Here is a 13193-nt window from a genome sequence, read left to right as displayed (position 1 = left end):
ACTGTTCACCTAGATAATAAGAAATTATTATATTTTTAATAACATAAGATAATGAAAATAAACAATAAACCTCAAAAAAACTATTAAAAGACATTATATTATCATTATTAAATTTCTAGGTAAATTAAGGTCACACTATTTTTACTAATTTAGTTAGTACTTAAAATTTTAGAAGGGAAATTGTTTTAAATATCTCGGAGCAACAATCAATGCAGATAACGATTAAATATAAAAGCCTAACACGAACATCAATGATTAGAATAAAACGGTGATTAGACCGGTGCTCATGTATGGGTGTGAGACATGGACCCTGACCAAAGAAACTAAAAGAAAACTTAGATGTTTTGAGAGGAAAATCCTAAGAAGAATCTTGGACCTTATCACGACATTAATAGTAACCAATACCGAATAAGAACAAATGATGAGGTTAAGCAGATGTATAGAGCGAGCGATATAGTCCAAGAGTTTAAATCACAACTTCTAAGATGAGCTGGCCATGTCGATAGACTCCCTAATAACCGCCTTGCCAAGCTAATATGAGAGAAAGCCCCCACAGGAAGAAGGCCCTTAGGACGTCCACGAATGCGATGGGGAGACAATATGTGGTCAGATCTAAGAACACAATGGGGCTACCCACGACCCAACTATTATGGACGACCATTCAAGATGGAAGCAAGTTGTGCAGTCAGCCAAAACCCATCCCGGGTTGTAGTGCTACGAGAAGAAGAAGGAATTGTTGACCTCAATTTTTAGTTTTATTGATAGCTTTTGGTTTATTGCTTATTAATATTGTAATATAATAAATATCAGGCCATAGAGTTGGGGTATTTCCATTGTAAAAATGACGCGCACCCTATCCTCCATGCTATGGCATGCTGGACGAACCTTACAGTCTGTAGTCAATAACCCGAGGTATGAGCGGGAATATAAGGTGCATTAATACTCATACGCTTATGAAACGCACCTGGCGCATCATAAGGGCCTTCACAAATTACTATTTTTCAACTTGTCTTGAGTGATATGTCTTTAATCTTTCCTATCAGCCTCTTTTGGCTAACTCTTGTTTCTTTCGACCCCGAATGGCTATTAGATTTCCGAGGGCAGACGGGTCACTATATTTTCTTATACCTCATACTCTTCGGTGTGGTGAGTCATTCAGTGTGACGAGTCATTCACCGTACATTTCCAGTATAAGCAATCCCCCACTTACTGACGAACGGCTTCGGGCAGATGAGTTGGTAAGTGGTAGTGCATTCTTTTGTCCTGAAGTTGTGAAATCGGCCTCGAAGGCGGATGAACCAAAGATTTTATCAATGGCATAAGGCACAAGTAGGGCAAAGATTCCATTAAAGATCCACAGCGATACGCCCTAATCAATTAATCATGGCAATGCTCAATACTAAAATAAATTCCGGAGTAAGTCCTTCAATCGGGTCTCCGGGAGGACAGTATTGAGTTTACCAAAAGATAATAGATTGAAGTGCAGAAAGAATATCAGGATCTGCACATAGAATGTCAAAACTTTATACAAAATAGCAAAAATCCACAATGCAATAAAGAAGATGAAATAAATGCATATAGAAATCATGGGAATAGCAGAAATGAGATGGCCAGATTCTGGAGAAATGCAAATAGAAGTTCACAAGGTATATTACTTGGGAAAAAGTGATGGATCACATGAATATGGAGTCGGAATAATTGTATCACCCAAGATTGCCAAATGCGTTATTAACTTTACAAAAATATCAGAGAGAGTGATGTTACTATAAGTAGAAGCCAACACTATTAATATTAACATCATCCGAGTCTACGCTCCCACTGCAGACAAAGAGGAGAAAGAAGCAATTGAGTTCTATCAGAACATCAACAGTATCATATAGAAAATTCCTCGACAGTAAGTTCTCCTTACCATTATGGGCGATTTTAATGCCAAGATTGGAGCTGGAGATAAGACACAGTACTCGTACATTGCAGCACATGGACCTGGAGTCAGAAACTGGAGAGGAGACCTCCTAGAAAAATTCGCAGAAGACTCAGAACTAGTTGTCACCAACACATTCTTCCAATTACCAACTCGCAAGCTATACACATGGAAATTCCCCCACAGTGGACAGACCCGTGAAAATAAAAGATTCCGAACAGCTTTACATCTGTCAAGACTTATCCTGGAGCAGACCTGGAGACAGACCACGTTCCACTGGTGGGAGTATTTTGAGTCAAACTTAAAACAGTGCAGGAAAGGAAAGTACAATCATACGACCTACGTATGCTGAAAAACCTTGATACGAGGATGAGAGTCCAAGCCACGTTGAACGAGCAAGTGACTGCAATTAGAGACGAATGAAGCAAAGAAAAAACTATTAAACATATTACAGAAATAGTGCAAAATGTAAAGGATAAACACTTAAAGACAGATAGATTAATGAAGAAAAAACCATATATGACAGATGAGATCCTGAAACTAATGGACGAGAGAAGAGAAGCCAAAAATGACCCAGACAAATATAAAACCATAAATATATTAATACGTACGAAAATCAGAGAAGCGAAAGAAAAAGAAGCAAGGGAAAGATGCTTTGCAGTTGAGTAGAAGAAATTGAAACTCTACAGTCAAAGTAGGATAATCACAATGTACATAGGAAAGTTAAAGAACACACATAGGGGCACTAAGACAAAGACAGAAAGGAAATATAACCGATTCTGACGGAAACATCATCTTGGACAAACAGAGTAAAATAAGAACGTGGAAAGAATATCTAGAAAAACTATGTGAAGACCAAAAAGATCAAACCTTTGAGCTAGAAGAAGGGGTAAATGATGCACCAAGAATATTAGAGTAGGAAGTTTATTCCGCAATATAACACAGTTAAACTGTGACAGAGTGGCAGGCCCTAATAATATACAAGCAGAACTACTCAAACTAATGGATAACAAATCAATAGCAATAATCACAAAGATATTCAACAACATATACAACTCTGGAGAAATACCAACAGAATGGCTGAAATCTGAGTTTATTGCACTTCCAAAAGAACCAGGAGCCAAAAAAGGCGAAGATTACCATACTATAAGCCTTATCAGTCATCTTCTAAAATTGTTCCTAAATATAATTTATATCAGAATCTACAAGCTATGTGAAAGTCAAAATTCCCCTAACCAGTTCGGGTTCACAAATGCTGTTGGTACTAGAGAGACTTTGTTCTCAGTAAAAGTCTTATTCCAGAGATGCAGAGACGTTAACTGCGACGTATACGCATGTCTGGTTGATTACGGGAAAGCGTTTGATCGAGTACAGCACGCCAAGATGATGAGAAGAAAATACTAAAAGAAGCAGGAATTAATAACCAAGATCTGAAAATAATTGAAACCTTTGCTGGAATCAGACAGTAAATCTCAGAGTTGAAGGTGAAAACACTGACTATGTGAAAACCATGCGTGGAGTGAGGCAAGGCTGTATTTGTCTCCTCTAATCTTTAATCTGTACTCTGAAAGAATATTTATAAAAGCTTTGCACGAAACTGAAAAAGGTATTCCACTAAATGGTTACTGGCCAAACAACATCAGATGACACTATAGTATTTGCGGACAACTTAGAAGACTTACAAGTTCTTATAATCAAAATCACGTATTACAGTCAACAATATGGACTCAATATAAACGTTAAGAAGACAAAGCTTATGAGAATAAGCAAGAAAAGGATAACAGAAGGCCAACTCTACGTCAGCCAATCTCCTGTAGAAAGAGTGACCCACTACAACTACGTCGGCACCATAATAAATGAAGAATGAACCAACAACCAGGAGATTAGAGCACGCATCAGAAAGCTAGATCCACCTTCAATCGGATGGGAGTATTCTTCAAGAGTCACAACCCTCTCTTGATACAAAGGTAAGAATGCTGCGATGCTACGTGTTCTCTGTCCTTTTTTATGGTGTTGTATCATGGAGCTTGAACGAAGATATGTCTAGAAAACTGGAAGCATTTGAGATGTGGCGGCTATATCGGAGAATACTTCGGCGAATAGTTTCCAAAATTTTAGATCAATGATCTAATGTGTTCATTGAACAATTTGACATCTGTTTCCACGTAATAGGTACGACTCTTAGTCGGAATCTGGTCTTATTCAATAGGGTCAAATAACACATAATGCAAAGACGGAGAGAAATCAGGCTAAACCAACCGACAGTGAAACTCTGAAGTAAAAAAAATGTCAAAATTTTTATGTTAAAACAAATAGGGTCAAAATTAAACTATTTAATAATAGAGTGATGGTAAGTTATAATGAATTGTGTGGAAGTTTGCAGCAATAATTTAATAAATAAATTAGCAATCTATTCCTTGCGGTTCGATTTTAACCAGTATCCCGGGTTTTCCGAAGGTGTTTCCCAATTAATTAACAATAAAATATATCGCCAAGATGAACCCTGTAGTTTTTTTCTTTGCCAAGCTATGGCTATGCTTGCTTTGCCGTGTGTGTGTGTGTGTGTGTGTGTTTTATTGGTACTGGTTTTGACAACCAACTGGCCAGTCAATTTGTTTTGAGTTCTCTCTTTACACAAGATATTGTTAGTATTTAAATTTAAAACTATTGTATTGACAGTTAAGACATGGAATGTTAGAAACTTACTTACTAGTTTACTCTGTTTTTGCTGTTTTATTTTTTGTATCTTTTTTTTTAAATTTTTTTTTTATTTTTTTTTTACTTTTTTTTACTTTTTTTTTATTTTGTTTTATTTATTTTTTTTAATACTACGCTAAGACATAAACCCGATTCGACACCTCGGAGGTTTGGATCTTCTTAGTAACTTTTTTTTTATTTTGTTCTCCATTTTTTTTTATTCTTTATTATTTTTTTATTGTTTTTTTTTTGTCAGAGCTTTAATTTTAAGCAATTAATATGACCATATAAAATTTTATATACATCTAGATTCTTTGACTCTAAAAGATGTGTTAGATTAGAAGGTAATTGAATATTAACTTGAACTAGCTTGGTAAAAAAATTTGATATTTCAATAAAATGTAAAGGACATTCTAAGAGCATATTATGTTGTACGTCAGCTAGCTCCTCACATATACATTCATTATTATTTGTCAATCCTATTTTTCTTTTGTATACTGGAGTCATACAATGACTGCTTCTTATTCTACAAATAGTTTTGATGAAGCCTCTGTTGGAAACTTGTTTAAACCATGTCTTGACAAAAATTGTGGGTTGGATTCTTTTATAAAATTTGCCTTTGTCTGAATTGTTGTAGTGTCCCTGCCATTTATTGCGTTTAAGAGATCTGATTACAGATATTAAATCACCCATAGGAAGTTAATAGGTTTGCAGAGTGGATTCTTTCATTGTTGCTTTTTAGCCAGATCATCTACTATTTCGTTGTTTTTTATACCAATATGTGCTTTTATCCAGCACAATATGACATTTTTGCCCGATTTCAAAGCTTTACTATTCAGTGCTATGATGTCACTGATGATATAATTTTCTTCAAAATTATGTAAATTATATTTCAGTTTATGTACAATGCTTTGGCAGTCTGTAAATATAACATAGTTTGGTTCTTTTTGATTCATACATATTTTGTAGGCTTCTTTGACTGCTACGAGTTCAGCTGTGAAAGTTGTCATTTTGTCAGGTAATCTGTTGTTTATCTTTAAACTTTTTTGGGGGTAGAATATAGCATATCCAACTCTGCCGTGCATTTTTGAACCATCTGTATATAGTTTTTGATAACTCCCCCAATGATGTTGTACATACTAAAGGTGATCTATTCTAGTAAGAAAATCTGTGGCAAGAATATTACTTAAATGGCAGTTAAATGGAGATAAATAATCTTCATAGTTTAATTTTCGAGATGGAGTTTGTTCCATTTGGTGTATGTCGTCAATGTAACTAGTAACGTTGAGAAAACTTTCCACAACTAAAAGCTGCTTCTTTTTTTCCCAGTAATGATGAGTTAGGTATGTAGTGGTTAGTTGTACAATTTTACTCAACAACTGGTTATTGTTAACTGCCACTTTAACTATAAATTTCTCACTTAAGAATTCTCTGCATAATGAAAGTGGAGGTTCATTAAGCTCTCATTCCATGACCACTATGGGAGTACTACGAAGATAACCAGTGCTTAACCTAAGTGCTTTATTTTTTACTTTCGATTTTTTGGAGTACAGCGTTTGGTGCTCAGCCATAAGATATAGATCCGTAATCTAGGATCGATCTCATTAAATTTCTATATAGTAATATTGAGATGTTTGGGTCAGCTCCTCAGTTACTGACACTTACAGTCTTGATGATATTCATTGCGTTTTCCGTTCTTCGCAATACATAATTTGTGTGTTCTTTCCAATTTAATTTTGAGTCTAAGAATACGCCAAGAAATTTTATTGAAGTTTTATAATGAATTTTATAATTATCAAATTGTAGGTGGTTTGGAGGAGAATATCGTTTTCTGGTAAAAGTAACAATGGTTGATTTACTCTCCGAAATTGTCGTAAAGTTAGCATCATTTTTTCTCGGAAACGGTTGCTGCAATAAATTATTTTAAAAGTAAAACTTTGGCAATAAATTAACAATTAATTTCTTGCAGTTCGCTTTTTGACCAATATCTCGGTTTTGCGGAGGTGTGTTTTAGCTAAGGGATGATGGGGCAATTTATGGGTATTGGTTAATATACCAATCAGCAGCAATTAATTAACAATCAAATATGCCGCCAAAAAGGGCTCTGTACTTCTTTTCGTTGTCGAGATATAGGTATGGCTATGCTAGCTTTACCGTAAATTTAGCATCGCCACTGTCTCTCGGAAACGGCTACAGCAATAAATTATAATATTGGACTAAATTCGATCTAATAAAATGGATATGCTGAAAATAAAATAGAGGGTTTAGGTTTGATAGCTAACTTTGCAGACATGATAACAAGGTCAGATAACCCTCAAATTACATAATTAAAGTAATAAATCTTATTATAATTATTAAACCACAATAATTATTATGAAACTTATGACATTGAAGTCGACGATAAAGGACTACATTTTTAAAGAAACATACAAATTCCCAGCTCGAAAAAAACCTACTCAAAAGAATGGTAAGAACCAACCGTGGAGTGGCTCGTTATAAATACTATACAATGTTTTTCATTGAGAATAGACTAATAACGTTCTGAAAATTTATAAATCCATTTTGGATATTTATAAATTTTTAAATAAATTTTACACTATTTTACTTAAAAAAGTTTTACTTCATAGTAAGTTTTTTTTAATACTAGTTCTGTTTTACGGGGCAGATATCTCCTTTGTAGTAACTTTTCTATTTCCTGAGATTTTATCTCTTATTTCCTTTGGGTAGTTTTTCCTGCTATTTGAGTTAAGATGATTAATTGTTTTTAACGTCACAGAAAAGTTAATCGTTGTTACCAGTTCTTATTTGAAGCTTTCCCAATCAGTCGAATTTAGTTTTCCCTCAGGCATTTAATGATATATTGACCTGGTATTTTCTTTTAAAAGTAGTTCAAGCAGCAACGGCTGTATCTATAGGTTCCCCATTATAAATGAATATGGGTGAGGGTTTTGTGTTTTTCTTCTATGTCATCAGTTACTTAAGGACTATCTGTATCTATCGGCCGTTGGCATGGGTTTCTTCAACCAATAAAACTAAATTTCCTAAAAAACAGTTTCCTTTATAACTCTCTTCGGATGAATATTTTCGGATCGCTGGTCTTTATTATTATTGTTAATTAACGTCAAAGCTTTATTATGACCATATTATGTTAACTAGGAATATATTAAACCACTAGCTTTGATATTTGTGGGCTTTGACATGATAAATCAACAAAAAATGTTGATTTATAGATCAAAAAATATGGAGGACTTTACAGAATGCCGAATTGACCATCGGTGTATAAATATAATTAAACACGTATACCATAACGCAACAGTTAGTGCTAGAGTGGGTGATCATCAAACTCAAAAATGACCAATATAACGTGGAGTGCATCAGGGGGACACCATATCACCGAAACTGTTCACTGCGCTTTTAGGGCAGTGAACAGTGGGCAATATATATGTAAAAGGGCAAAACTGACCGACAAGGGCATAAAGATAAATGGATGAAAAGCTTAACCATCAGAGGTTTGCAGATGATATTGTGTTAATAGCTAAAAGGATATATAAGGCCAAAGAACTTTTAAAGCTTTATCTCTCCTCGCTAGTAGGGTGATTAAAAATAATATATCTAAAACCCAGATGATGACAAATCTTGTAGTCAGCGAAGATATTTGCGTAGGAACAAGATCCATAGACCAAGTAACGGCCTATAAATACCGAGGTCACGAGATTCGCATAGAAAAAGATAACCAAAGCTTCTCCGTCGTATAATACTGACTTAGGGAGTATTCGGAAAGTTGAACCATATTTTAATATCGTCCAACATATCAATATGTCTTAAAAGAAAAACCTTTAATCAGCGTGTTTTGTCAGTGTTGACTTACGGAGCGGATACGTTGACTATGAACGTGCTATGTTGGACATTTCAATACGAGACAAGATCCTAAACCGCCAGCTACAACGAAGATCGGAAGTGGCTGATGTTGTAGAGAAAATAGCAACACTGAAGTGGAACTTGGCAGGTTACGTGGGTCGTAACAGATGGACAAAGCTGATACTGGAATGGAGACCAAGAGATGATGCCTACCGAAGCAGAGGTCGTCCACCAACACGTTGGACTGACAATGCCCAGCAGTGAACAAGCGAAGATTGAATGATGATGTTAACGAGATATTGTCCAGTTGGTTATGTATGTTTTACTTGTTAGTTTTTTGGTAAAAATCTCAACGTTTAAGGTGTTAAAGATAACGTATTCTGTTTATCCTGATGTCATTTGAGAAAATGCTGTTTATTATGAATTTCAGCAACGGTTGAAAAGTTTTAACTAACTCAGATTTTCTAAAGGATGGATGCCTATTTTTAATATCTTTCAGCGTGGGAGAATCTTATTTTGAGACTTAGATTTCCGGTTTCATATTACCTACTAGGCAGCACCCACTAGTTTAAGGTAATAATATTTAAATTTATTTATTTCCAAATAATATGGTAATTAACATAAATATGCAACAAGAAAGCAGCTTCAGAACTAAACAAATCTTTATTGCTAACAAAACAAATTATGTTCCTAGTAGTAAAATTAAATTTTATACCTATACTTGTATTCTGTAATACAAAGCCCCGATATAAGAACCTCTATGAACAGTTGTAATTAATACAGTTTAATAAAGCGTAAAACTTTCTTATACATTAAATATGAGCATCTAGAGGAATCTTTAATATATATATTTATTTTGATAATAATACTAATAACTTATCAATAGACAAGAATCGGATATGCTTTCTCAACTCACCTTTCATTAACAGAGATGCGAAAGAAAGTAGCACAAAACAGCTATTCCAACACATTTCGAATAATAATTTAACACTACAAAACCACTAATCACACCAGGCATAAACAATTAATAAATTAATTAGAGATTCAATAATTATCTTCACACACGAATCACACGCGAAGCAAAGGTATTTTCATGTCTAACCTAGCATTGAAATCACCAAAATTTTTCGACGTTTTAACGTCATTAGAATTGATTAAGTACCACAAAACACTGTTTTATTCAGAACGGGGAAGTATTGTCCGAAATAATTAAATCGTTGTCATACTACTATTATCATTTGTTTATTTTTTCAACGGAAATAACAACAGCCATACTCGCAACACTGCGCTATGGCAAAAGCACGGTAAGAACTGACAATTCCACGCAAGGTGAGGTTTCAGTTGTACCTAGACGGGTTCGTCTTTTTTAGAAAGTAACGCCAATGAGTGTAACGGTACTACATCGCGGTAATTTTAAATGTAAACATTAGTGATGGTGTTAGCGATTGAAGAGATAATATAGTTGGTCTGATATTTGGAGTGCATACCGGACACTCTTTTTAATAAATTCTAAAGAATGATATGTTTTATGAATGTTATGTGCCAATATTGCGTAAAATTCATTTATGTAAATTACTATATAAAAGTAAATTAGAATTAAGTACTTATTGAACATGATATGAAATTAGAATTAATATTCTAATAGAAGGAGAAAAAACATACCAGAAAGATTATTACATATATTGAGTGGTTATTTAAGCTTATTTGATTAATAGTTTTTTTAAATGAAAGAACAGACACTACTTTTTAAATATACATTTGAAAACTCCAGGGGGCACCAATCTATGATTGATTTTATAGTCACTAATAGAAAAATCCACCCAAAGCAGATTCTAGATATCCGAACTTTAAACTCCCTCCTTGCAGACGTAGGGAGTAAACACAAACTAATACTAGCAAAGATAAGCCTGAAAATAACACCAAAACATTTTCTACAGGAAATCGCCGAGAAAGAATTCAATGTAGAATCACTGTGGAAAGACTCTACAAGAGAAATGTGCCAAAGAAGGCTAGCACAGAAGATACAGCTGAAACAAATAGACTACATTGAAGATATAAACATGAGCTGGGAGAAAATTAAAAACAACTATGAAGAAGCATCAACAGAAGCTCTAAGAAAACGCAAAGTCATACTGACCAAAAGAAACAACAATACACCATGGTTCAGAAAAGAAATAAAAGAGACACTTACATGAAGTACAAAACATCAAATACTCCAGAATCCCGAGACATATACAATACGAAATGAAACAAAGCAGTTGGTAAGAAGAACAAAAAATGTACACTGGGAACAGTTTACAAAAAGGATGAAAAGCGACTTCTACGGTATACAAAAACAAATATGGAGATTCCAACGGAAAGAAGTGGCAAAATTAAAGGAATACAATAACAAACCAGCGTACGAATGGAAAAGATACCTGACGGAACCCTTTAAAGGAAAGGAAAATATCAATCAACACAATAACGTACCTGAATTAAGATACGAAATAGAAATCAGTTTTCAGGAAGTAGAAATAGCCAGAAATTTACTCAAAAATAGAAAGTCACCAGGACCAAACAGAATAGCGAACGAGCTTCTAAAACACGAAGGAAAAAGTATAACTCTAGAGATGACAAAACTTATACAAAAACTAATATTGCACTGCAAAATACCAGACGCATGGAGAAACAGCATAATGATACCAATATTCAAGAAAGGAGATAAAGAAGATCCCAACAATTATAGAGGTATAAATCTACTAAACACCGCACTTAAGCTTGCCACAAAAGTCCTAACCAATAAAATCAATAAACTAACAATTTTTTCAGATGAACAACAAGGATTCAGATCCGGAAGAACCTACGTAGACGCCGTATTTGTACAAACACAAATCACAGAAAAGGCCATCGATATCTATGTTTTATAGACCTGACAAAGGCTTTTGATCGGATTTAAGCCGAAGACGCCTTATACCTACTGTATAAAAGAAACATACCAATCAATATTATACAAACCATCGAAAACATCTACTTCCATGAACGAATACTGGCAAAGATAAATGAAAAACTAACATAGTATATACCAGTACAAAGCGGAGTCGGACTTGTTAAGCCCACTCCTCTTTAATATAATAATGGATGAAATAATTCAAGCAGTACAAGTATTCAATTCATCTTGTTTGTATATCTTTGTATCTCTTTGTATAGAACAATCCTATACTACCTCAAATTTTTACAAATCTTCAAAATTTAATTTAGGTTGCACTTTTTCTTGTTTATGCTTTTTAATTATTGCATCCCTTATATTAATTCTAACCAAAAAATGATTAGGAGTCAACATCTGACCCTCTGCACGTTTTCACGTTTGTTATTAAATTGGAGTACTTCTCTTGTATCTAAATGTGGTCTATTTGGTTAGTTTCATTTAATTCCGTAATTTTCCATGTTCCTTTGTTCCTTAATATATATTCGATTTCCTAAAATGCGGACTTATTATTTTCATCATGCCATCTTTGGCCAGTATTATAGAATAATCTCAGATACAAAGACGATACTCCTTGCAGATTTTAATTGATCGCACGACGCAGTACTGAGAGTGTTATGGAATTGATCTAAACATAAAAAAAAAACAAAAACCATTATTATCAGTAAGAACAAGATTGAAAACGAAACAATCTACGTTAAAGGTAGAAAAAATATCCAGATACAATTACCTAAGATGTGCCGTAAATTTAAGAATTAAAACATCCAAATATATAGACGAGTTATTAAGGAGATAAGGACTTAAATACGAACTGCAAGGAAAACATACTTCAAAAACCAATGTTTGGAAATTGAAGAGTTACAGGGGAAAACATAATGCTTTAATTATGTATAAAAAAATAAAAGGAGTAACAGATCAGTACAAATAACTGTTTAAATGTTAGTGATGAAAGGCCCGATCGTGAAATTAAGAAGTAATGGCAGGACATGTCATAAGTATGGACGAAATTAAACGAGCAATAAGATTAGCAAAGAACAAAAAAGCGATGTGGCTGGATGAAATATCGATTAAAATAATAAAGTTTTTTATTCTTTTTGTTCTCGTCCCCAGAGTAACCAGTTTGGATCTCGACTTTGTTTCTTCTTAGATTTTCCTCTTTTGTTTTGTACTAGCTTTCTACTTACCTTGAGAAACTTTATGGCCTCTTGTTCTTCCACCCTCTTTAGGAGAAACTTAAATCCGTACTTCTTCTTATTTATCTATTTTCCATCCTTTTTGCAGATATTGTCAATATTATAGTCCCCAACATACCCTCCTCGCCCTCTTCCGCCAGAGGAGTAGTTTTTTACGAAGACTGTTAGGTTCCATGTTATTTCGGAAAGATCTCCTTCGACCTTGCTCAGAGTATAATTCTGCTCCTTCTTTGCTATTATCTCATCAAGGTACTCAAAAATTCGGTTCGTGAGATTTTCTACTTTCTTCCTAATTACCAAATAAGTATTCGGTATTACTTATGAGGTTTTCCAGTGTAGTAACGCTTACCTGGAGGCATTTCAACTTTGATGTATTGCCGGTGGATTGTGCTTCTCCCTTTAAGCTGGACTCCTGGATCCGAAACTAACCTTTTATTTTTCTTGTTTCTGCTATTTGGCCGCTCTACTTGCCACTTATCAACGAAGCTTTCGGTATCTAGGCTACCGGCTTTCTCTTCTTTTACTTCTAATCTTACCTTTTCTTTTCCTTGATCTTCTCTTT

General features: G+C 34.3%; 1 protein-coding gene across 1 annotated transcript in view; it reads right to left on the bottom strand.

The window, feature by feature from the left end:
- Cad96Ca (tyrosine kinase receptor Cad96Ca) overlaps window positions 1-9801 on the bottom strand; it is a 171830-nt gene extending 162029 nt beyond the window's left edge. The window contains exon 1 of the mRNA XM_072523796.1: window positions 9393-9801. Coding sequence (XP_072379897.1) covers window positions 9393-9447 — 55 coding nt within the window. The 5' untranslated portion in view covers window positions 9448-9801. The remainder of the gene's footprint in view (window positions 1-9392) is intronic.
- Between the last annotated feature and the right edge of the window lie 3392 nt (window positions 9802-13193).

The sequence above is a fragment of the Diabrotica undecimpunctata genome, chromosome 2, assembly GCF_040954645.1.
Source record: "Diabrotica undecimpunctata isolate CICGRU chromosome 2, icDiaUnde3, whole genome shotgun sequence".
Taxonomy (NCBI): Eukaryota; Metazoa; Arthropoda; class Insecta; order Coleoptera; family Chrysomelidae; genus Diabrotica; species Diabrotica undecimpunctata.
This window is presented reverse-complemented; position numbering and strand designations above follow the sequence as displayed.